Source organism: Abramis brama (assembly GCF_963993115.1).
Source record: "Abramis brama genome assembly, chromosome: 9".
NCBI classification, from domain to species: domain Eukaryota; kingdom Metazoa; phylum Chordata; class Actinopteri; order Cypriniformes; family Leuciscidae; genus Abramis; species Abramis brama.
Genome location: NC_139971.1, coordinates 11,914,511 through 11,941,677, shown reverse-complemented (window position 1 = coordinate 11,941,677; position 27,167 = coordinate 11,914,511). Strand labels below are relative to the sequence as shown.

The following is a 27,167-nucleotide window of genomic DNA, read 5'->3' as shown; positions in this document are numbered from 1 at the left end:
ATTAGGGTTGAAGCTAAACTCTGTAGGACAGTGGCCCTCCAGGACCGAAGTTGCCCATCCCTGATCTATTGTGAAAACATTTGAGAATTTTGTCCACAGAGTTTTGAGAAAATGATACATGTGATTTGTAGTTTGCATGAAATGAAGGAAAATGTACAACCTGTTTAGGACAATTTCAAAGTGTTCAGATGACTGTGTTAACTGTTTTGAGAACAGTGACCTGAGTTTGGAGAAATGTGTCAAATCGTTTGAGAAAAACTGTAATTAGCGGAAACAGGGTTGGAAAATGAAAAATACATTTCTCCAGGAATTACATCTTAACTTTTTCAGAGATAAATGTTCAACATCAAGAACATATCCACATATTAACTCAAACAGTTTCTGCTCTGAGAACGTTTTGCCTCAAGCAAGATCCATTTATCATACTCCTTCATGAAACTAACTAAAAGCTACAGTATGCTCATCCAACCATTTGAAATTCATTAACTGATAGTCAACTTAAAAATATGACAACTCATTAAACGTACAATATGTAATTTTTTCGCCGCTAGGGGTCGCTAACCTCTTACAATAACAAAGGCGTAGTTTGATGACGCAACATTTGCTAAGAATTATGGATCTTGTCGTCAACGTCAAGCCGACCGATCTAATAATGTTTATGGATGAGTAAATACATCAATGTTTTTATCATGACTGTGATATGAAGCAGGTCAGGATTGCTAAGAGACAGCTATCAGCTCCACACGCGACGCGAGTCCCGTGGATATAAAAGGAATATGGACATTTCATTCTACCGAACTACACACAAGTGCAGAATTACTACTCACAGGTCAGTTTATTAGACAAATTAAACGTGTGAGGTAACGCAGCGCTGTTTCACTTGGTCTAACATTACACTATCACACTAAACTGCATTTGAATGTGTTGAAATTTATGTTATTCTATGTGTTAGTTTGTCTGTATGAGACTAGCAGTAAGCTAGATCAACATTAGAATAACATACAGATCATATTCTAACATTTTATCATTGTTGAACTATATAACATTGATTAGTTTTATGTAAATGTGCTCACCTGTTTAATAAAGTACATGTAGGAGCGGTTGAAGTCTCGGACGTGGAGCTCTCGGCATCTCGAAAACACAGCGCTGATATTAATTCTCGTTTTAGTTCTCCTTTTTTATCCAAAGTCTGCTTGCCATGGTCCATAATGTTTGAACGAAACAACAACAGTGTGCAGATAGACATTACGAACTACACAGTTGTCCACGTCTGTTGCCTTGGTTACTATCAGAGGGCTCTGGTTACTATGGCAGTACGAGTGGAAACCAGGGAGAACGCGGATATGATGCCATTGACGGCGACAAAACGTAAATAAAGAAACGGTCCGTGTCTTCGAATTAAATTACAAATTTCTCCTGGTTTGAAAGTTGTTGGAAACAGTCGGGATAATGTAAGTACACAACTAAAAAAAATATATAACATAGATATAGTGATTTTTGCTATTTTTAAAGCAAAAAAACTACATATTGTACCTTTAACTGTGTTAACATCATACTGACATCCTGGGCACTGGTTTGATTTAAAAAGCAATTAGCAAACAAGTCTCTGTCGCAATTATCTCGCCATTTCTTGTACACTGTATAGTGTCTACTTTAGGTTATGTCTTCCATGACAAGTAGTTTTGTGGACCTGTGTCAAATCACAGCAAACAACCGCATCACTGATAGGGCTTTGACATGAATATTGAGCAATTCCAGCATGCCATAAGTATTAGCTTTCTTCACAAATACCTTTTCCTCATCTCACTGGTCAGACTCTTCTTGGAAGTTGATCCATCCTGGCGTGCGGGCTTATCTAAAGACAGAGGGGCATCTCGAATGGGAAGGGGCAGAACCATAGTCTCCTGAGTAACCGGAAGGGTCTCCTCATCACCACCCTGCTGACCCAGGTGTTGCTTGGCATAGTCAAACCCCTGGACAGGCTAAGCAACGAGCAAACATTCACATATTTGATTACAGGCATGAAGGTTATTCTTATACACCACACTGTAAAAAAAATTGGTAACATCTAAATTAACTTCTTTTTAAGTCAAATATAACATTTAACATCACTAAATGAATCTGAATACCAACAAAAAAAAGTATTTTTTTTTTTTTATAAAAAAGTAAAAAGTATAAATAGCTCTTTATGATAAAAATGGCAGGTTACCACTTTTTACAGTGCATAATGGGGTTACCATAAAATATCACCCATTTAAGACAGATAAAAGAGTGTTTGTTTTGTTACCAAATCAATAATTTGGTGTTCCTTTGAAATAATTAATTTGAAGAAATGTTTTGACTATGTATTACAGCCATGAAAAGTGCATGTGCTGTCAGAAATATGACTGCTACATTAAAATGAGTATTTACGAGGATAGTTCATTGTTTCAAGTGCAATTAATACAGTCTTATCACTGAATACAACTAAGATACACTAAATATAAATAGATGATCAATATTATGATATCTGTCAACAGATGAAGAGTAAAATGCTTTTTCTACTAAACTTTGTTCTCCCCAATTTAAAAAAAACAAACAATTTTAATGAGTTTAATACTCAGTGATGACTTTAAAATAAAAATAAAAAATATATAAAATAAACGTTAATTTAGGTGGTAAACATCATTTTACTTCCCCTGACAAATTTTGTCCCCTGACAAAAAAAAATAAAATAAATGTTTTAAATGTTTTGTCTGTGGACGTAAAATGGGGTTTAACACCTAAATTATTTTATTTAAATGAATAAAGGAATAATTGTATCTGACTGCATTAGATTAGACCAAGGAAAGTTCATGAGTTCACATGTTAATATAATCCTTAAATCTAATGAAGGTAAACACATTTGGCAGTGGATGGACTCAAATTCTAATTAAGTAGTCTGAAGGGAATTTGAATGAACGAATTTATGATGAATGAATGCAAACTGCTATTTATATCCATAAGTTACAATATGACTGACCGGTTTAGATTGGCAGAAATACTGTAGAAATATCGGTAACACTTTATAATAACGTTCAGTTGTATGTCATTTATAAGTGGTTAGTTAATGATGAACTAATCATTTACAAAACATTCATAAATGATTAGCAAGTGATGTTTAGTTTTCTTGATTACTCATTACTCCCTAGTTTGTCACTATGGTTACTCTTTAAATTATTGATTATGTTTACCTGTTCCGTATATATGTTTCTTTTGTTTGTATCATGTATACCAACTGCTGGTATATCCTGTGTTTTACTCTCTCGTATGGTGTTTTTTGTTCCTGTGATTATTCTAGTGTTCTCTTGAGTGTTGAAGTTTAATAAAGACTGTTATTTATATCTTCTTTGTCTTCTTTGTGCACTGCTACCACCACATTGTAACACTAATGCACTGCATATGATTTTGCAAATCCTCAGTTGCTGGATAACTGAAGGCAAGGATGCGTTCTATAATGGTCAAGCAAAATTCAGGGCAGGCAGTAGTTTTTCAGTAATAGTGGATGACAAACTAAAGGCCAGAGGTTGTATTGGGAAAAGCAGGTCAGATCATTATACCTAATAAATAAGACATATTTGACATGTTTAAAAGAGAGCTGCTGCCTGCATTTCTTTTAGTGAGGAGGATACATGTTTTATGCTTTTTCAAAGAGGTTTCTGTCCCTTCCATAGTCCATCTAGCCTACTTTCAAGTAAATCATCAGAGAATTTCTGACCTTATTCCTAAAATATTCAGCTTAGGCATACAAGCACGCAATGGAACACACACATATACACACATGCACACACACATACATTCAGATCCTAATTTGAAAAAAATAAAAAATACTGCTGTTCTATTGACATAATTGAACATAATCTTCATATTTATGTAATCCAAAATTTTGTGTCTGAGATTTTAAAGACACAGTTCACTCAAAAATTCAGTGCAATTTAGTAAATGCTTCCCATTGTGTTAATCTGAATCTGTATGATTTCCTTTACTTTTTGTAGAATGTCAAGGCTGCCTTCATTCACATTCATTATATGGAAAAAGCAGCCCGGACACTTTGCCTAAAAAAAAATGTGTGCGATTCACAAAAGAAATGTAGTTACATGTTTGGAATATAATAAAAGGGTGTGTGTGTGTGTGTGTGTGTGTGCGTGCGTGCGTGCGTGTGTGTGTGTGTGTGTGTGTGAGTGTGTGTGTAAACTAACCCTTTAACTGTGCAAGATCATTAGTATTTGTCCCTGAGACCTGTCTACACTACACATCATCCTTAACACTGTGTGTACATCAGGATCCAGAGCAGCAGGTGAGATGATTGAAGAGCTGAATAACTACCTGAGGGTAATAACCCACGTCTCTCCAGTAAGCAGTCTAAATGAGAGAAAACAGCATGAAGAGTCATCAATCATTTCTAGCTCTCTCTCATACGCTCTCTCGGGATGTATTCCCAGAGGCAAGCAACCAAAGCATGTAAGCATTTGAGGAAAACTGTTGATGAAGCCACTGTAAAATATGCTGAGTGTACAAAATACCATAATGAGTTATAATGAGAGTGTTAAGAGCAAAGCAGTGCCTTATGGGAAATGGTCAAGCAGAATATGTGTGTAGTCACTGCCATACCTTGACTCGAGGGTTGAAGTTGCTGATTGGATCGCTTTTGAAATCGCTCTTGTTTTTATGACACAGCACCGTGGTGATGATAATGATGATGAGGGTCACCACACCGATGGGTGCAAGCACCGCAGCAATGATCCAAAGGTTGTTGGGTGGATTCTTCACCACAGCTGCATGGTGGGAAAAATATTTAGTTTGCATAACAATAATTTTGTTATTGATTACATTAGCAGCATTTCAGTACTCATTCTTTTTCTTCTTTCAGTGGATCGTACAGTACTTAGTTAGCTTAAAGAATTGCAATGAAAGCAATATTTTGAGTTTTAGTCCATGTCTGTTAGCTTTGATGCCTCAATATGCTATTCCGTAAAGCTGATCAAAATAACTTTTAGCAAATATGGCTGCCTCTGAAATCACATACTCTCGTGTAGGTACTTATTTTGAATAAGTAATTACTTTGCAACCACTAAAAAGGACTTTCTATATAGGATGAATGTGTGTAGGAATGTAGTCCGGATGTACTACATCTGACATTTTGTCATCATCATGTGACCTTCACTGCCATTCACAATTCCTCTCTCGTGGCCTCATGCGATAGTAAAGTGTCCATCATATGCACACTTCAGAATCTCACTGGAAGTAGTAGGTAGTAGTAATAAAAACAATATGTGATAAAGAACTATGTCCGAATTTACTGTCACATAATTTACTGCATGGGACAAGCTGATATGCCCTTTGCTGATTCTGCAGCCAATGAGATTGCTTGCTCACCATTTAAATATTCTGTTTAACAGTTTGTTATAAGCTGGTCCTGCAATCAGAGTTCCTCTGAAATTGTCCACATCCCCCAGCTCCACCTATCTAGATCTGCTACAAGATGCATGTATGCCTATTATATATAATAATCATAATTATATTTATATAATTTTATATTACGAAATAAAGGTGGTATATTTTAAATATTTGTTTAAAGGCATCTTTTTTCTAAGTACTATGAATGAAGGCCAGTACCACCAATACCAATACTGCTACTGATGTCTTTATTAAATGTGTATATATATATATATATATATATATATATATATATATATATATATATATATATATATATATATATATACATATGAGAAATGTCCTGGTTTTGATTCAAGTTAAGCGTTACCCAAAGCATATCTATCATAATGTTGATTATTACCAAAAAATATTTTGATAATATTTTTCCATGTTTCAGTTGGAAAAAAAGTATCCTTAGTTACATATCCATATTTTGTAACAAATTTAACTATTTTTGCATATAGTAAAATTTCTATAATTAAAATAGAAAACGTAATATTGACCTTCAGCCTGCTGTTGGACAAAGTATCCCAGTGTGAGTGCCATGGTCTGCGAGTCCACTGTGTTCAGAAGCTTGGCTGCAGATGTGCCAAGCAGTGGGGTCTCGTTTTGCTGGGCATAGTAGGTCATCTCAGCTGGGTTTTTTGGCCCATGCACACGCCTGATACTAACCATCTGAATGCAATGAAACACAGCTTGATCACTTCCAGTAGACACAGTTTTATTTGGTAAACCTAAATGTTAAACCATTTAACATTAAAGTGGCGACGTGATGTGACTTGGGGTTTTGTCACACTGTGGCTGCGTCCGAAATCGCATACTCTCTTGAGTATACTTATTTTGAATAAGTAATTACTTCACGACTGCGTTCTATATAGTATGAATGTAAGCTGGACAAACTACATTCGCCATGTTGTCATTATCATGTGACCTACCAACGTTAGTTGCGTCGCTTCACTGCCATACACAATTCCTCTCTCGTGGCCTCATGGGATAGTGAAGTGTTCATTGTATGCACACTTCAGAATATCGCCGGAAGTAGTAGGTCACTTTTTGCCTACTCTTTTATGAGTACTGTACACTTTTATGAGTACTGTACACTGTACAAAAAAAAAAATAAAAAAAAAAAATTCTACTATATAGTAGGAAAGAATGCGATTTCAGATGCAGCCTGTAAGATTAATTAATTAATTAGAAATGAGCAACAAGGATGAAATCAATATCATACATGAATTCCTCCTGATGTAACAGTAGATGTACAGTAGAAGATTTTGTGTAAAAACATATTCAGGATAAATTTTGCAGGATAAAAAAAAATTATCAAGAAAATTAAAAAATAGGTAAGACAATTATATAATAATACCCCTTTTGGATTATAATTTGTGATCATGTTAATGTTAAATGTTAATGGTATAATGTTAAATGACAAAACTGGTATAATCTGAATTAGCACATTTTTCTTGTTTAATGTGATATATAACATTCAGCCACGCTTTTCATCTACATGTTACCAAAAGCAAATCAAATTCTATATTTCTTTTCCTCAATTTCTATATTTGTTTACATTTTTGTTTGCTGTTTTAAATTTGTACCATTTTGCATTTGAATGTGTAGAATTAATAGAGGTGGTGATGGGGAATGGCAAACTAAAAAAATTGAACAAGGAAATTTGATTAACACAATGAATTCATGCTAAAAATCTAAAATGTCCATGTTTTCTATTAGTGTTACATCCCACCCCACATACTGTTACAACTTACCCCAGTAATCAGGTAGGTTGTAACAACAGCACTCTTTGTAACTGACAATAATTTACACAGTTTAAGCATACATTCTAGACAGGGTTTGAAATGAACTCACCAGCCAATTTGCCTACAAAATGTTTAAGTTACCAGTGATTCAGAACTTCTGCTAGCCAAAAACAAAAATATCAGAAATAAACCAGATTATCAAAGTCACAGATTTAAATATATTTATTATTAAATCTGATTTTGAATCTTTGCATTGCTTTCAGCTTTACGACAGTCAATCACTGTTTGCGGGTACCATTCAAATAAAATAAAATAGAAACAAAAACAAAATTCTCTGTGTCATCTCTTATAATTGCCATGAGTTTACCAGCACTGTCAAGGTCACCAGTCTAGTCACCACCTCCTTCACTACATTTCCCAGCATCCTCCTTGGCCCACACCTCCACAATCACCTGCACCTGTCAGCGATCCCGTCATTAACTTCACCATAAAACCACTCACCTTGTGTTCCCTCATTGTCCAGTCTCGATTATCTCGAGTGTGTGGAACGTTTGGACCCACACCTCCCCTGTCTTTACCTGTGTGATCACCTGTGTCCTCTCCAGCGATTCCTCCAGTGATTCCTCCTGTGTTCATCCCCAGTATTCCTCTCCAGCGGTCCTCTCCTCCTCTCTATGTCCTGTGCTCTCCTCTACCTTGTGTTTGCCATTTACATGTTTGTCTGCCCACTGCTGTTATATAAACTCTTTCACCTGCTCTTCTGTCTCCAGGTCCCTGATACGTAACAGAAGAATGGACCAAGACAGATTGCAGCACGATGGGCATCCTCCTCAACACACAAGATCCCACCGACCTACTCCTCACCATCACCCAGGATCACCGCCAGATCGAGGACTATATCGAGGAGTTCCTCGACTTCACGTCTCGGGTGCCATGGAACGATGGGACCCTTAAGACCATCTTTTGGAGCAGTTTGGACGATCCGCTCTTCCAGCAATTATCAGCTACTGCCACCATGCGTTCCTTAAAAACCTACATAGATTACATTCTGTGGTTGAGTGGATCCTCCTACACCATCGAGGAAGCAGTTCCAGATCTCTCTTCCGTCCCTGTCTCCCCACTGTGTCCTGAGCCTGAGTCTGTTCCTGCGCCTGAGCCCTCGTCTCCGGCCAAGATGGCCGGCGCCACGCCTGAGCCCTCGTCTCCAGCCAAGAAGGCCACTGCCACACTTGAGAGTTCGCCTCTGGCCAAGATGGCCGCCGTCACACCTGAGAGTTTGTCTCCGGCCAAGATGGCCGCCGCCACGCCGCCCGAGCCCTCGGCAAAGATGGCTGCCGCCTCGCCGACTGAGCCCTCAACCAGGATGGTCGCCGCCACGTCAGAGCCTGTGTCTGTTCCTGAGCCTGTGTCTGTTCCTGAGCCACACCCATAGCTCCACCCAAGATATTTTTTGGGGGAGGCTATAGGTCCCCGGCCAAACCTGGACCTCATGGAAAGGCCACGATGGTCGATCCGCCCTGGCCACCCGAACTGCAGGCTCCGCCCTGGCCGCCTGCACAGCCTGCTCCACCTGCTCCGCCCTGGCCGCCTGCTTCGCCTGCTCTACCCTGGAATCTGCATACCCTGCTCACCCTCCATATTTAGACTCCAGGATGCCCGCTCCATTCCTCTCCAGCGTCTGTGTCCTGTGCTCTCCTCTACCTTGTGTTTGCCATTTACCTGTTTGTCTGCCCACTGCTGTTAAATAAACTCTTTCACCTGCTCTTCTGTCCCTATTACGTAACAAGCACGTAGCAATAAAGACGGTAGGTATTTATGAGAATGGGTTGGAAAAAGTGGTCTCTTAACCCCCTGGGGTCGGCGGTATCGCCGGCGATACCAGCTCGCTTTTTTTCTTATCAGTTCAAAAGAGATTCAGAAATACTCTGTTGGCTTTGATTTTATAAACAAATTTCACACATCAATCGATCCTGTTAAGTGTGTATTATTTTTGTGTATACTCACAATAAAACAAAGTGTTGTGCTTTTTGAAATAATAAAGAAAAATAAACATGATGCGAGTTCTGCCTACTCTGTGTCAGTGAAGTCAATTCTGAAACGCGTCCGAAAATGAACTGTAACTCAGCGAATACTCAGTCAAACAGGCATACAGACACACAGGCATGAAGCTTGAATTCTCTTCTTTTAAATGAAGTATTTTTTATAAAAAACAAATATTCACAGTTTATGTAATATGTATGAAAAGAGAGAGATGTCAGTCGTTCTCATCTAAGCTCATTATGTTTTAATGTGACTCCGCCCACGGAGAGCGCGCACTATTCAAACGCAAATGATCTGAGGACGCAAACCTGTGAAACGCCCACATCAGCTGGATAACACTGATATACATAAATACTGTTTCAAAATGAATCGCGTTTTTGTGTGTGAATAAATGAACAGCTTTTACCGAACTCGATTATAAAGTTTTTACTGTAAAATACTGCCACATCAAATAAGCTTATAATGTTGCCAATTTTTGTTCATATATGTTATATATATATATATATATATATATATATATATATATATATATGTTTTGTTAAAAATAAAGTCATCAACTAAGATGTTATAGTGTTTGTTAATATGATAAAATGTATACTTTAGTTTTTACAAAGAAAGATTACACTGGAAAATTGTTGTTGTTAAAATATTAATTGTTGTTGTAATTGTATAACCTTTTTAATAAAATAGCAAATATATATATATATATATATATATATATATATATATATATATATATATACACACACAAGGATAGATGTAAACAAACTCTTAAAAGGTCAATATAAGCCTTCTCTTTAAATAATTTTTATTGTGTTTTATTAGTGACACATTTGAGTAGAGAATATATTCAAAAACTTTCTGAAAATACAGTATGAGAACAATTAACTGCACAATTACTAGAAATGTTTACCTTGGATATTATACAATTTGCAAGCACAATTCGTGAAAAAACAACAACAACTGTGTTTCCAACTGTGAACACAGTTGGAAACAATATATATATATATATATATATTGTCCTTGCATTCTTTCTTGTGGCTCAGTGACACACCTGAATGAAAGGCTCATTAAGTATGCAGCCCCATTATGCGGGGCATTGTATTCTCAGGTGTGAACTACTCTATATGCATGATGGTGTTGGAACGTTGACGCCCACTCGCATATTGCCTTTCCAAACAAAAAGTGTCTTACAAAATTTAAATCAATGTATTGTTTTATGTGAATGATTAGGAAGGATGATTTTCACATCATTTTGAAGAAAAAACTCTAGGCGACAAAATGCATTATTCAGAAGTCTTGTGGACACATATTTAGTATGTGTTGTGTGGCCTTATTTCAGAAACTTTCATTTTTAGTTTTTTCAATAAACATGCATAAACATTCTCTCAAAAATACAAACATGTACATACATGTTGCTCACATATTATGGCAGCCCTGTTTGTGCTAAATAGAGTGTAATTACACCTTTGCCATTAATATGTTTATAAGCAACTGAAAAAAGCACAAATGTCAGGGCATGTCAGAACATCTCAAGGACCCCAAAAACCCCTTAGACCCCAGAGGGTTAATTGTCTTCTATGGCTCTGGCAGAATGTTAACTGGTCGCACAGCGGCGTGGACATCTCATAGGTAGGCTTATCACACACTGGTCGCATCATTCTGTATTCGCATTCTCAAGTTCAAGGCGGCAGTCCAAAACAGTGAATCTAAATATGTAAATATATTCGCCCTAAATAGTTGTATTTTAATAGAAAACTGTGAGTGGCGGTTCTGTGGTGCGGCATGATTTGAACAGTTGGAGTCATAGTTGGGTGTGCGTACAGTCATAGAAAACAATGTGTTCGAATTTTAAAGGCATGGCCTCTTTACGCGTTGTTTTGCTATTGTTTGAGGCTCCTTTTGGGGGAAGGGCTCTGATAGCGATGCCATGCAAAGTGATAGATAGAATATGAATCATAACCCACCAAATTGGCTAGTGTGTTGATATGCATTACCCGACACAGTGGATTGTCAACCGCATTTGGCGGGTTGGCAGTGTTAATTTCAAATCATGATTGTAGATCTCTAAACAAATTTAATTTGAAGGAAAAACATATGGAAGTATTATAGTTTGGCCAATTTCCAAATGAACTATGATATTTTCACATCTTCAGCTAAAACTAATTCAAGTAAGAAATTACTATACTGTTGGGCCAAACTATGGCCATTTCTTACATAGGGTTTGTTCACAATAAATCTGCTCAATACATTAGCACTTGGAAGTTCCATTAGATCGTACCTGGACAGTGTAACTGCCCACCGTTGTTGCCCTTTTGAAGCGAACACCTTGCTGATGTGCCACCATGAAGAGCTCAGCCAACCGCTCCTCCATCAGACTGGCAAAGCTCTGGTACTGTCCTTCCAGAGAGGAGTTTTCCACATCCTGAATCACTGGAGAGATAAAGAGAGGGAGAGGGAGAGACATTAAATGAAAGATTCTTGCTGTAGAGCAGAGTTTCTCAGTGCTGGCCCTCAAGTTCTGCAGCATTTAGGTTCTAAAACACACCTGAACAAGCTAATTGATGTCTTCTGGATTGCTAAAAAGTTATGGGCAGATGAGTTTGATCAGGGTTGGAGCTATACTCTTCAGGACGGAGGACCTCGAGGGCTAGAGTTGCTGCTGAACCACTGCTGTAGAGTCTTGCTCACAGTAGTTACTTCTCAATTATGTTGTACTTGGTCAACAATATGATGAAAATTATGACCAAAACAATGATGAAACCGATGACAAAAATGACTTTGTCGTTTTGTTTGTTTTTGCTCTGCCAATAGAAATAGTTTCAAACAAAGTCAAAGCAGGGTCAATTAATATGTGTCCCGTACCAATTCATGAATATTAGCATTATTCAACACACTCAGATCTTGATTAACTGATCAATTACAGAGACAGTACAGGAGATGGGTTGCTGTGTTTACACAGAATGGAAAGAAATTTAAAATTATCTAATCTTGCCAAAGAATGGCAGCATGTTATTATACGTATTATACAAACTCACTGGAGCAAATGGTTTAAGTATTTGTTATGCATGTTATGTGAAAATGCTTGTAATATAACAAAAACATTTCCCAGATGTTTCCCACATGTTCTAACAGTTTGTTTATGTGAGTTGTTTTAGAAGTATTCTAGCATATAGAGGACCTTGTGTTAAAAACACAATTTGATTTTACACCACATCCCTCCATATAATGGGAATGGGAGTGAAAATCATCTATGGAAATCTCAGTTATCCAGAACAAAAGTTGTGGGCGGATGTCAGAAAAGTCAACAGAGCAAACAGAAAAGAATCAAATTCTTCTTTCTAAATGAAGTTCTTTCATTTATATGGTTAGTAATGAACATTCATCAATAAGATGATTACCTGTGATTATCCAAAATGGCCTGGTTGCTACTGATGTGTTGAGGTTATGGTATTCCAGAGCTGCAGAGGAAAGATAGTGAGAGGGGAGAGAAAGAAAGCAAGAGAAACTGTTGTAGAGAGGAAGGGTAGATAAGAAAGCTTGTATCCAAAGACATTGCTTTGATCCTGGGTCTAGAGGCTTAGCTGAGCACATCTACTCTCCAACAGACAGTACAGAGAGTCTAGCCGCATTCCCCAAATGAAACCTTTACTCGATTGCATACTGGCAGTGTGATTAAAGGCTCTGGCTGACATCCTGTCTTGAAGGCAGAATTACTAAGCAGCCTGTAAAATTCCATCAGCTGTTGAATTACTCCACTAAGGTCTTCTAGGGTCTAATCTGAGGAACAACAGCCTAAGTGTTTTGACCAGCATTTAATTTTTACAAGCATATAATTTTTCATATAAAATGTATTTTTCAAAACCCATCCATCAATTCCTCAAACCGCTTTATCCTCTACAGGGTCACAGGTCCCATTTTTTTTAATATAAATAAATAAATATGACGAATGACGAAAATGATGACTAAAACAATGATGAAACCAATTTAAAAAATTATCAAAGCAGGATCAATGCAGTGGGGGTGTTTTTGTCTTGATGGTTTGTAGTGGTGGTTTCAGTGTCTTGTATGAATCAGTTTTAAACAAATAATTGGTTTGGGTGAATGACTCAATGAATGACTCAATGACTCTAAATATGATGTCAATGATGTCTAAATATGACTACTTCACTACCTTATTCGGAAAGGCATGGATAAGGAATAACAAATTCTACCTTATAATAGGAAAAATATTCGGTAGACTGTGTTTGCTGGATAAAAGGTGCTCCAGGGGATATCACATCACTACAAAATAATGAGTGTGTGAAGTGAATGAGTGTAAACTTTATGAATGAAATTAGTATTATCAACCTTGATAAGAAGGGCATTGTAAGAAATGTAAATGTGAAAACCTACCCTAGCTACCCAGTCTCAACTGTGAAGCCTGTCCAAAGAGATAAAAGTTAAGAACCTGTCAACTAAAATCCCTGCTACAATCCTTCATAGGGATGTCAGACGACTGATTGTTTTTCTTCCTGTAGAGGAAAAAAAGCAAGAACAAAAGTAAAAGTTATAACAAGGTGATTGGAGTGACCTCCTTGGGTTCGTGAACCAGGAGGTCAAGTGGGAGGTGTTTCGTCAAGAAAAAATTCCTCCATGTAAAGAAATTCCTGAAGAGGGCAGTGCAGTGTGGTGGCTGAGCTGGAACCTGAGAAATTGTGTTTCCAGGGGGGAACAATATAGTGGTGCACCTCTGAGAGCACATGCAGGTGAAAAAGTTTGGAGAAGATCTCTTGATTGATTAACATGGACTTTCACACATTCAGCTCAAATTCAAGCTTGAAGACGCAACTGGTATGAACATTAACTTAAATTATGTTGATGTAAAATATCAACTTTGAATTTGTATAATGTCAGTATTGTGTTTAAGCTTATTTGATGGAATTTGCTACAGTACTGATTGATGCTAAGCTTTGTATGATTTGTGTTGACCAATTATTTGAGTTTGAAAGGTGTGTTTTAAGTTTGTTAACATTTATAATTTATTGTTAAGGCATTTGATTTAGGGCCCTTTCAAACCTGAAAGTCCGCACCAAGGTCCGAACCAGAGTTCATGTTTTGAAACATTTGCAAACATTTTATCATCGCCGGCAGGACGCAGGATAAATGTGTGTGTGTGTGTGTGTGTGTGTGTGTGTGTGTGTGTGTGTGTGTGTGTGTGTGTGCGAATCAGCTGGAAGAAACGCTGTGTGCAGGACTGACAGATCTGCACATAAATATTCTTCTTCAGTTGTTTAGGCTACGCGGGAACCACCGGAACTTCCTGTAAATGGTCCGAAAGTCCGAACCATACAGAAAATGCTTTCACACTAGAAACGAACCAAACCTTTGAACAGTTTGATCCGGACCGAGACTACCTCTTTTCGTCGGACCAAATTTCGTCTGTTTGGTCCGGACTGTGGTCCGGGGGAGGTTTCACACCTGTAATTTTGATTCGGACCAAACTGAAAAGTCCGAAAGTCCAGACCAAACAAGGTACAGGTAGGTAGGTCTGTAGGTGTGAAAGGGCCCTTAGTTTATTATAGTGTAGTTAATATGGTGATGGTGAATGAGATGTTAAATGTTAGTTTAAATATCTTTATTTATATTAATGTATATTTGTTGTGTTTCAATTTATCTTTTAAAGATTATCAACCAACTGCAGCTACTGCAACTACTGTTTCTACTATTGTTTCTGCCAATACCTCTGCAAACAGAAGTAAATAAAAAACAGGAATGTTAATGAGTTGTCCTCTTGCGTCCTTCATAGTCTGAATGGCATCTCAAGTTTGGGCAGAGCTGAAACAAAATTCTGGAAAACTTGACAGTTGATAATCAGCGTGGCAATGAAGACAGAGGAATTAAAGGCCTAAAAGTCTCAGATAGTTGTCGACGCAGAGAGGGGAATCATCTGAAATCATCTCACAATGGCGCAGGAAGCTCTTGGGAAAGCAGTGAAGCAGCTGAAGCAAGACAGGACCTTAGCTAAAAGTGCATTCACCAAGCAAGCAAACTTCCTCAGCAGGGGAGCGAAACACTTGACAAAAAGTGAACTACAAGAGGAGTTCAAGACGCTCATTTCTGAGGCAAGGAATGTCAGTGAGACAAACGATGAATATAGAGCTGGTTTACTGGCAGACATTGAAGCTGACATGGCAGGTGGTGAATAGGCTGAACTTGGTAAGCAGGAGCAAGCTGATTTCGAAAAGACAATCCAGGAATGCGAAGATTGGAAGAGGTCAGGAAAATCGTCCTGTTCAACTTATGGTCGAGATATGGTAAAGATGAGATGGGAACAGCAATCCAGGAAGCAGAAACAGCCTGTGATAGAGCTGCTGCAACACCCGTTATTGCTGTAAACAGAGATAGTTATGAGTTCCAGCTGGATGTTGCAAAGGGAATAATCCAAGGTGCAATCACAAGCCTAGCAGTTTGGGAGATGTGGATTCCAGCAGCAGAAAACCCCAGTCTGGAAGCTAGATTGAAGGATCTGAAAGCATGCAGCAACAACCTTGAAGCAAGGAAAATGGAATTCAGCATCGCACAAAGAATAGAAGAAGACGAAAGGGACCGAGCGAGGGTTCCCCAGATATCCATACCAGTTCCACAACCACAACCAACGCTGAGAATAAAGCCAACCAGTTTACCCAAGTTTAGTGGATGCAAAAGGAATTTCCATCGATGGAATAGAGACTGGGAAAGTCTGCAAAATCAGAGGGAGCCAACCGGCTCAGTTGAAGAATAAAAGATCCAACTCTTTGACAGCATAGACGACAGAATGTGCAGGGACCTCCGTTTGTCTACCTACAACACTGCTGAAGACATATTCCGACATATAACAGATATGGAAACAAGTCCACAATTGCCTTGGAAATAATTGAAGATCTTGAGAAAATTCCCATTTTAAGAGCAAATCAGCAGAGGAAAGTCATTGATTTAATCCAAAATATAGAGAAGGCCCTGGATGACCTCACAGAGCTTGGAAACACAGGAGCCATCAACAACCCTCTTGTGGTCAAATCAAAAGAAAGTAAGTTACCTGACAACATGAAAAGAGATTGGCTTGTCTTCATGGTTAACCCAGCAAATGGCGTCACTCTGGACAATCACTTTGATAACCTCTTAAATTTCCTGAAAACACAAGAAGAAATTCTAAAGAAATTAGAGCAATTGGGAGTAAGTGTAAAGCCAGAAAAGAAACATCTTTACACAGAAAAGAAGTATACTTCCTCACAGTCCACAAGGAAAGGCGGATGTGTTGTTTGTGGAGATGAAAAGCACCGGGAGAAGATATTCTTCTGCAAACGGTTCAAAGAGTTGAAGCCTGGTGATAAGCTGAACGCTGTGGAAAAGCTGGGGGCATGCAAGAGATGCCTGATATTTCATGATGAAGATAGTGAATGTAAAGATACTTACTTGTGGAGGAACAGGGACTGTAAGAAAAATAACTCTCCAGACCATCATTTCTTTCTTTGTCGGACAGGAGACTTCAAAAGGAGTGAGGCAGAAAAAGGAGGAAAGTCTAATGTGAAAAAGTAACAGTTCACAGAGGAACAAGAAGAATTCATAACTGAACTCTCACTAGAGATGCTGAACTCTCACCAGAGATGGTAGAAAGAGTCAGAAAAGCTTTTACGAACATCACTGCGAAAACAAACTGTGTTGGAAAGAATCAATCTGGAGTGATGGAGGTAAGTGCACAGGAAGAGCTACCTGTGATTTTAATGCTATTGGGGGTAACTGCCAATGCAAGATAAAGGATCTGAACCCTGATAGACCTGGCATCAGACACAAACTATATTACCCACAAAGCTGCCAGAAGATTAAACCTGAGGAGTGAAGAGATTACTTCAATTGTTCATGGAGTTGGAGGAATGAACGTGAAAGTTAAAACCAGAAGATACTTTCTTAGAGTGATGGTCAAGACGCCTATAGGCACGGAAAGAGCTCATGAACTTGTTTGCTACGGTTTGGATGAAATTGCCAAGGTGCACAGGGTAGTGAAGCCTGAGCAACTCAAGAAATTCTTCCCAGGAGTTAAAGTTGAAGATTTGAAAAGACCAAAAACCATTGAGCTGCTGATAATTCACCGCGAGGGAAGACTTGCTCCACAAAGAGTGAAGGTAATAGGAGACCTTTTCTTATGGGTAGGCCCATTAGGGAAAACTGTTGGTGGAGCACATACAGATCTCTTTGAAAAAATAGATATGGCTTTGCACAAATGGTGCTGTGGCTGAAACACATTTTGCTCGATCCTTGAGAGCATCCACAGTGAGGTATCAAGAAATCACAGAAGCACTAGAGTTCAAAGCTGAAACCAAAGTTGCTGGCAAAGAGTTTCTGGAGAGGGGTGGAAATGGGACAGCATTGGAGCAGCCTGCGAACCCAGGTGTGGAGGATGCCAGTGCGGCAATTGCCAGCCAGGAGGTAAGGAAATTACTCTAAGTGAAGAGAGAGAATTAGAAGTCATAAAGAAAGGTCTTACCTATGTGAGAGGAGATGAACATTGTGATGAATCTTACTGGGATACAAAGTACCCTTGGATCAAAAACCCAGTTTCTCGGCCTAACAACAGGAGTGGAGTGGAGGCCACTTTTTTAAGGACAGAGAAGCAACTCAAGAAAGAACCAGAGTGGCAGGTAGCATATGCAGCCCAAATCCATGAAATGGTGGAAAGAAGAGCTGCAAAGAAACTCACCAAAGAAATCACTGCCAGCTGAAAAGGACCAGTGTGGTATGTAAGTCACTTGGTAGCACCTAACCAACATTCTGTGACAACACCTGTGCGTCTCGTATGCAGAGGTGTCAAAAGTATTCACATTCATCACTCAAGTAGATGTATAGATACTAGGGTTTAAAAAGACTTCTGTAGAAGTTGAAGTATCAACTCAAGCTTTTTACTCAAGTAAAAGTGTAAAAGTACTGGTTGCAAAACTACTTAAAGCATAAAAGTAAAAGTAATGTAAGGGAAAAAAATGGCATTAAGGACAAAGGCTTAGGCCGCGTCACAGGGGCCTATAGTGCACTACCCCACCTCCTCAAAAAAACATTTTTCTAAAGGCCATAATTACTATAATGATTTTTTACTATAATAACAATTTGGGATGCACTAGGCCACTGTTTCAGCCGCATATATGCCCATTGAAAATGAACGCATTTTAGTACAATGCAAATTCATTAAAGAACCATATGTGTACTACTGAGCATTAACGTGTTTCATGGACCGGAAGATATGATGACTAGTTGCCTAAAAGTATTGTAATGGTGCACAGTGTTGCCAGATTGGGACGGTGATTCCCTGCCCAAAAGCTCACCAAAACCTGCCCACTCCAAGAAAAAAAACGCCCAAAATTTTACTGCCAAAAATAATGTGATATCATTTTATTACCATGCCATTCAAGGTTGATAAGCACCATTTTATCTCCTTAAAACAAAATAACGATGATAAAATAAAATAAAAAATAAATAAATTTTCCAGGAAAATGGATCAAAACAGGGCAATAATTAAGGAGAATTAGCAAATATGACAAAAATATCCAGGTGGACACCGTCAAAACGGCAATCAAGAAATTAACCGATGACTTTAACCCTCAGAAGTACACATTGTAGAACATAACGCAGAATTTAGCAGTCAAAACTGATTCATCGTTGATTCAAACCTTTTTCAGCAGCTGTCAGGGTGGGACAAGTAGAGGGCATGCAGTCTGGACGGTGTAAAAGTTGCAGATGTCTGGTTAGGCAAGTGTGCACATGACCATGGAAAGGAGCCGTCCCATATTCGATTTCAATTCAAGTCATTCAACTGTGCTCTCTCCTCTCAGAGTTATATTCATCGAGTCATCTCCCACCACATGTGTACGTTTTTAGAGTTGCTCACTATCTCACTCTTTACTGTAGATACAACTTATATGTATCTACTGTATAGTATGTCACTTTGGCATTAGCGATCACTTGAACATAGCTACAAATTATCGCGCTAAACCGCATCTGCTTCTGATAGCTGATTGGCTAAAAGTGCATGCTCGTCGGTGACGTCAACACCAACGCCAGCTGACTCTGCATGGGCGTGTGTTTAGTAATGTCATGATGACTGATTTTATGGACTACATGCACACTTTAGTTTAGTTTTTTTAACCAATTAGACTTTAAAATGTAGATGTTTGAAAACCGCTGAACTGACCCCAAACCAGGCCAAATTTTGTCCACCCGAACAATCAAATTCAAAACTGCCCAATCTGGCAACACTGATGGTGCAAAAAGTCAAACTTTAGAGGCAGATGATGTACACAATGGATCGCGTACAAACCAATAGGGTGTCGGAATTGGTATATGTTTATACTTCTCATCCAACCACAATAAAATTCACTCTATCCGGATGGCACGATTTATCTGGATAGGTTTTTTTTTTTTTTTTTTTTTTTTTTACGATGACAAGCCAGAATGAAAACAAGCCAAAATGAAATAGGAGTAACGAAGCTATTTTTAAAATGTAAGGAGTAGAAAGTACAGATAATCGCGTGAAAAAATGTAAGGAGTAGAAGTAAAAAGTAGGCTGAAAAATAATTACTCCAGTAAAGTATAGATACCCGAAATTTATACTTAAGTAACGTAACGAAGTATTTATACTTCGTTACTTGTCACCTTTGCTCGTATGGAACAGCAGCCAGAATTTCAGAAGACTGAATGACCTTCTGCTGAAAGGGCCTGATGTTCTTAATCCAATCCGAGCAGTCCTCCTCAGGTTCAGAAGAGGTGTGCATGCGGCCCTTGGTGACATAAAAAAATTTTACAATTATGTGTGGTTGGAAGAATTAGAGATGCACCTTCATAGATTTCTGTGGAGAGACACAGAAGATGGAGAAATTGAAGAGTATGCCATTACCCAAGTTAATATTGATGATCGACCAGCTGGGTGCATCGCACAACTGGCCATGAGAGAAACAGCAAAGCTACCTGAGTTTGCTCATCTGAAGAGGAGCGTAGGATCCTGGAAGAGGATTCATATGTTAATGATATCTTGACTTCCCACAATGACAGGAAAAGGCTGGACAAGATCACTGAAGGGGTTGAAGTAATCCTAAAGGCTGGTGGGTTCTTCCTCATACCATGGGTCCGATCAGGCCAAAGTGGGAGGCAGGAGCATGTACCAGAAACGGCTAAAGTGCTTATTTTCCCAAATCAAATGAGGAGAGAAGATAATAAAGCCCTGGGTGTTGGATACCTGGTTGAAGAGGACAAACTGTATCCAATGACCTCAATCAACCTCTCAAAGAGGAAAAATGAAATGAGAGTTGGAAAAAATCTCCTTGGAGAAGAGGTGAGAGGAAACACTCCTAGCCCACTAAATAGAAGAGAGCTGCTAAGCCAAGTAGCTAGCCTTTATGATCCAATAGGTCTCATCACACCAGCTAAACAAAAGGGTGCCATTCTGGTAAGAAAAGCATTTCAGGAAGCTGGGAGCAGATGTCTGACCCGAGACACTTGGGACAAGCCACTTTCTGAAAAGTTAAGGGAAGAAGCCATTCAGCTCTTTGAGGAATATGTCCGCCTCAGTCAAGTTACTTTCCATTGGAGCCTCACACCATCCAAATGAATTGGGAAATTGGAGTAACATTTTCTAATGGACGTGACAAGAGCTATAGAGCTGTGGTGTACGTCAGGTGGGAGACTGAAAAAGGTGTCCAAATTCGATTGTATGAGTCCAAAGCAAAGCTGTCACCATTAGATCAAAAAGGAGAAGCAGTAAAAGCTGAAATATGCGGTGCAGTCTTCGCAGCATGACTCAGAAGATACATTGAAAGGCACAGTCAAATAGAGATTGATCGATGGTTCCATCTACTGGACAGCCAAACTGTGTTAGGAGCAATCCAAAGAGACAGTTATGGTTACCAGACCCTTTTTTGCGAACAGAGTTGGAGAGATTCAGAAAGTCGGGTCTGCTGAAGACTGGTGGTGGATCCCGGGAGATCTGAACGTGGCTGACATCATATCAAGGGGAGCGACCCCAGACGACCTCAAGGAACATTCTGTGTGGCAGAATGGACCAGAGTTTGAGGCAACCTGTAGAAGAATGGCTGAAAAAATCAGCTAAAGAAGTTGCAGCATGTACTAAAGAAAGCATAGACAAGCTCCAAAGAAAGTCCTTTTCTGCAGCACTGACCAGAGCACAGACTAAAAGAAATAAAAACAGTGCCAAAACGATGCTAAAATCTCCAATTAAAAGGGGCGGAGGGAAAAGACGGGGGTTGTCCACTGCAAAATAACCCAGATAAAAAAGAACCTGAGTCTGGAATTCGGAGAGCACCAGCTTGTTCTGCAGTAACATTGATACCACAAAGTTCAGTAGCCTGACGAAGCTGGTCAGAGTCATTGCCTGGATATGGAGAGCTGCAATGAAATGGAAGATGGTATTGAAAAAGAATGAAGCCTGCAGTGTGAACCATGAAGAAATAGCAGGTACTCTCTTGCGGATGAGAAAGAAGGCTTGGGTGATAAAAGGATGAAAATTAGCAAAAAGAGTTGTTGACAACTGTGTAGCATGTAGAAAAGCAAGAGCAAGAAAGTGTCAGCAGACCATGGGTGACCTTCCACCAGAGCGAACGACACCAGCAAGACCATTGGAATACACAACAGTAGACTTATTTGGACCTTATGAAGTGAAGGATGAGGTAAAGAAGAAAGTAAGGCTGAAGGTAGGGGGGATTGTCTTCTGTTGTATGGCATCCAGAGCTATGCACACAGATGTTGTCAGTGACCAGTCAACTGAAAATTTCCTCCTGGCCTACCAAAGATTCATGGCATTGAGAGGGAATCCAAGAAAGCTGTGGTCCGACCCTGGAAAAAACTTTGTGGGGACCAGACCTGCCCTGAAGGAACTCTACTTGTTCTTGGACGAGTCCCAGAGGTCAGAACTCGAGAATGAGGTTTCCAAGCTTTGAGCAGAATGGAATTGGAAAATCCATCCAGCAGACACACCCCACAGGAAAGGACCTGCAGAAGCAGCTGTTCGCATTGTGAAACGAGCCTTGCATAACCTAGGAGGAGACGGAATCTTCACATGGAGTGAGTTCCAAACATTTCTATACATAGCGGCTAACCTTGCTAATGAAAGGCCCATTGATGCAAGAACTTAGAGCCGGGAAGTCTGTGTGGACTATATCAGCCCAAATTATCTCCTGCTAGGAAGAACCAGACCTAAAGGAGATCTGGGTAGCTTTGAGTTTGAAGGCTATTCCTACAAAAGGCTAAGGGTGATTAAAGCTGAAGTGAACCGGTTCTGGAAGAAATGGAGTCAATTGGCTGGACTTAACTTATTTGTGAGGAGTAAGTGGCACACAAAACAGCTAAATGTGGCCATAGGAGACATCGTCTGGCTAGCTGACCAGAACGCATTAAGGGGTCAGTATAGGCTTGCCAGAGTCATTAGCATCAACCTTGATAAGAAGGGCATTGTAAGAGTTGTAAATGTGAAAACGTACTCGGTTACTAACGTAACCTCGGTTCTCTCTAGAAGAGGGAACGAGTACTGCGTTTTTATCAAAACGCTACGGGAAAAGTCTCTTTTCACGAAATACTGAAGCAAAAAATTATCCTTAATTTTCATACATGTAAAGCGCGTTGCAGCAGTAGTCAACTATGGCGAGACGGCTTGCTCGCTCATTGGCTGCTCTGCGGCAACTGCATAAGCCTATCGAGCGAGGCCTGAGGTGACGTCAGGCCAATGAGGGCGCTTCGCGCCCTCCTTGCCATTTCCCGCCGAGACGGGTGTGGCTAACCTCTATAAAAGGAGCTCGAAAAGGCTGATTCACTTGATTTTCATAGCCGAAGCGAACCAGAGTGAACCGTACGCACGGCAGAGAACGCAGTACTCGTTCCCTCTTCTAGAGAGAACCGAGGTTACGTTAGTAACCGAGTACGTTCTCTTACGAGAGTCCTCTCGTACTGCGTTTTTATAAAAACGCTACGGGAACCCCTTGTAAAACGCCGTGCGTGCTGGGATAAAAACACCGATCACTGGAAGCTAAGCCAGATGTACAGTGCATAATCACCAGATAGACTCACAAAGAATCCGGTATTAAGGGATGGGGGACCTTAATTCCCTAAACTGTAACGTCCGCAGACGTAAACATGACCTCACAGAGAGAGTCTAGAGACAAGAGGGGATTCCCTCCGTCCTTATATGGTCGCGCCAGCAGACGCGAATATGACATCACATAGACAGGGTGGGGAACCTGAACTGAATGTGGGAAATGTGGGTCTTACACAATTCTGCCCATAAGACAGTCGGTAGCGCGTTGCGCATGCGATTTCAGTGTTCTAGTTAGACAGCTGAATCGACTACACCGATAGTAGCTTAGCCTGCAAGGCGGGAACTTCTAGGTTGTAAAACCTGATAAATGTAGACGGCGAGGCCCAGCCTGCCGCCGTACATATATCCTGTAAGGAAATCCCGCTGGACCAAGCCCACGAGGAGGCAACGCCCCTCGTGGAGTGCGCTCTGACTCCCAACGGGCACTGAATGCCCTTGACAGTATAAGCCAGCGCTATGGCGTCAACTATCCATCTGGATAAGCTCTGTTTCGAAACAGCCATTCCCTTGGAACGTCCACTGAACGAGACAAAAAGCTGCTCAGTCTGTCTGAAGACAGCGGAGCGGGACACGTAAGCTCTTAAAGCCCTAACAGGGCAAAGAAAACTTGAGTCCCCTTCCTCACTTGACCCCGGCAGGGCAGACAGGGAGATAACCTGAGCCCGAAACGGCGTGTTGAGGGACTTTGGCACATAGCCATGCTTAGGTTTGAGTATGACTTTAGAGTCATTAGGTCCAAACTCTAAGCACGCTGGGCTCACGGAGAGCGCGTGCAGGTCGCCTATGCGCTTCACCGAAGCGAGAGCCATCAAAAACACTGTTTTGAAAGACAAATGTTTGAGGCTAATAGATTGGATAGGCTCGAAAGGGGCACCATTCATGGCCGTCAAGACTGTAGAAAGGTCCCACATAGGAACTGAAGGAGGTCTGGGTGGATTCAGCCTCCTAGCTCCCCTGAGGAAGCGGATGACTAAATCGTTCCTTCCTAGTGACTGACCCAGCTTTGTTCCGGAGAACGCTGTAATAGCCGCCACGTAAACTTTGAGCGTGGAAGGGGATCTGCCCTTATCCAACAGCTCCTGTAGGAAGGAGAGAACCTCCGTCACCTCACAATCGAGAGGTGATAGGCTCCGAGCTGTACACCAGCCGGAGAAAACCGACCACTTTGAGGCATAAAGCCGCCGAGTCGACGGCGCTCTGGCCTGAGTGATGGTATTTATCCACAGCTCTGGGTGTGGGTGCCAAATCGAGCCCCCGGCCTGCGAGAGGAGATCTCTCCTCAATGGCACTGGCCATGGAGCGAAGTCTGCTAGCTGCATCAGGACTGGAAACCATGTTTGGTTCCTCCAGAACGGTGCTACAAGCAGCACTGGGCATTCTGTTTCCCTGACCCGCTCTAACACCTGTGGCAGGAGGGAGACGGGGGGGAAAGCGTATAACGGGCAGCGCGGCCACATCTGGGACAGCGCGCTGTCGTTCTTGGAAAAGAACACGGGGCAATGAGCGTTTTCGCGGGACGCGAATAGGTCCACCTCCGCTCTGCCGAATCTCTCCCACAACAGCCGGACTGTTTGTGGGTGTAGAGACCATTCGCCCAGGGGAATGTTGTTCCTGGACAGTCTGTCTGGGCCCACATTCTGGAGCCCAGGCACATGCACTGCTCTCAGCGAGCGCAAATTGTGCTGAGCCCATATTAGGAGGCGTTTCGCCAGCCTGTACAGGGATGTGGATTTCAGACCGCCCTGGCGATTTATATAGGACACCACGGCCGTGTTGTCCGAACGGACTACGACGTGTTGGTCCTTGATATGGGGACAAAAACGCGTCAGCGCATTGTGCACTGCCAGCATTTCCAGGCAGTTGATGTGTTGGAGCTTTTCTCGTTCCGACCACAGGCCGAAGAACGGTCTGCCCTCGAGCAGCGCTCCCCATCCCGAGGTGGATGCATCTGTCGACACCATCCTCACTCTCGAGGAAGTCCCCAGGCTTACACCTGATTGGTACCAGCCGTCCGCCAACCAAGGTATCAGGGCTGTCACACAGCTTTGATTGATCTTGAGGCGTAACCGGCCGGACACCCACGCTCTGCGCGGTACTCGCGCTTTCAACCAGAACTGCAGCGGGCGCATGTGGAGCAAGCCCAGCTGGAGAACTGATGATGCTGAGGCCATGAGACCCAGCATCCTTTGAAACTTCCTGAGCGGGGTGAAAACGCCAAAGCAGTGGAGTCTTTCCGCCGCGCGCTGAATGTGCAGCGCGCGCTGTGGCGACAGCCGCGCCGTCATAGACTGCGAGTCCAGAACGATACCCAGAAACGAAATCGTTTGACTGGGGTTCAGTGAACTCTTCGCCCAATTGACCGTGATACCAAGATTCTCGAGGTGATCGAGTAAAATGGTTCTGTGCTCCACGAGCTGAGATCGTGATTGAGCTAGGATCAACTCGTCCAAATAGTTCAGCACTCGCATGCCTCTGAGTCTGAGAGGAGCGAGCGCTGCGTCCATGCATTTCGTAAATGTACGAGGTGCCAGGGACAAGCCGAAAGGCAGGACTGTATACTGGTATGTCTGACCCTCGAAGGCGAATCTCAAGTATCGCCTGTGATGTGACGCTATCTGTATTTGAAAATACGCGTCCTTCAGATCTATCGACATGAACCAGTCTTCTCGGCGAACATGCGCGAGAATTTTGCTGGTCGTGAGCATTTTGAAACTGCGTTTCACTAATACTCTGTTTAGCCGTCTTAGATCCAGAATGGGTCTGATACCGCCGTCCTTTTTGGGGACTAGAAAGTATCTGCTGTATAGCCCCCCTTCGCTTTGAGCTCGGGGAACACGCTCTATCGCCCCTTTGCTTATCAGTTTTGATATTTCGGCGCGAAGTAGGTGTGCTACTTCTGAAACCACCGTAGTCTGGACGCGCGCTGTGAAGCGGGGAGGGCGTCGACAAAACTGTAGCGAGAAGCCTCTCTCTATAATGCCTAGCACCCAGTCCGAAACCCCTGGAAGCGCTGCCCATGCTTCTGCATGGCTGGCTAAGGGCTGGATGCGAAGCGCGCTCTGCTCGCCATGCGACAGAGGCGCTTCGGGGCGCAATAACGTAGGCATTATGCCTGTGGCATTCGAGGCGGGGGGCGCGCTTATTACAGCGGGCAGAGCGCTCGTCCTCGACCTTACTACAGCGCTTGACTGAGTGAGGGAGGGCTGAGCGGGTCCCGTGGGACTCATGTCTGCGAGTAAATGTGGGCGGGAAGCGGGCACATTCACTGCTTTGGGCGCACTGTCTGACTGAGCAGAGCGAGCGCGCACAGGTCTCGTTTTTACAGAGAGCCTGTGGCCTGTGAGACATAGTGTTTGTGCGGGCACTTTCACTATGTTGGAAGCGCAATCGACCTGAGTCGATTTTATGTGCGCGAGCCCTAAGTGTAGGGCTGTGCTTGTGTGTAGAGATGGGCACTGACGAGTGGGCATCGACACTACACTTATAGCACCATCGGCCGTGGCCGGGACACCAGAAAATACACTCTTTTCGGGATATATCTGGGTAGCCGTAAAAACGGCCTTTGTGTGCAGGCAAGCGGGCGGCTGAGCAGGCTTGCATCTTGCAGAAAACGCTGGAACAGTCGCAAGTCTTGGGACTGAAACAGCGGCGCGCTTGGGTGAGAGACCGGCCGCAGCGGGACTCACACACCTGCGCTTTCCTAGGCGAGCTAGGACTTCTTCGGGGCTTCCGGCTTCACCACAATCCTCGATCGCGGCCCGCGCAGAGCGGGGCGTCGGCTGGTAGAGCGAGAGCGGGGCCCGGAGCTGCGC

At 41.6% G+C, this 27,167-nt stretch overlaps 1 protein-coding gene across 2 annotated transcripts in view; it reads right to left on the bottom strand.

Annotated features, from left to right (window-relative positions):
• Positions 1-27,167, bottom strand: part of kiaa1549lb (KIAA1549-like b) — a 182,164-nt gene that overhangs the window by 95,412 nt on the left and 59,585 nt on the right. For both annotated transcript variants that reach the window (XM_084124747.1, XM_084124748.1), the window contains exons 8-13: positions 12,650-12,709; positions 11,530-11,681; positions 5,961-6,132; positions 4,630-4,793; positions 4,345-4,380; positions 1,792-1,982 (exon numbers count right to left, since the gene is read on the bottom strand). In XM_084124747.1, the coding sequence (XP_083980873.1) occupies positions 1,792-1,982; positions 4,345-4,380; positions 4,630-4,793; positions 5,961-6,132; positions 11,530-11,681; positions 12,650-12,709 (775 nt within the window). The remainder of the gene's footprint in view (positions 1-1,791; positions 1,983-4,344; positions 4,381-4,629; positions 4,794-5,960; positions 6,133-11,529; positions 11,682-12,649; positions 12,710-27,167) is intronic.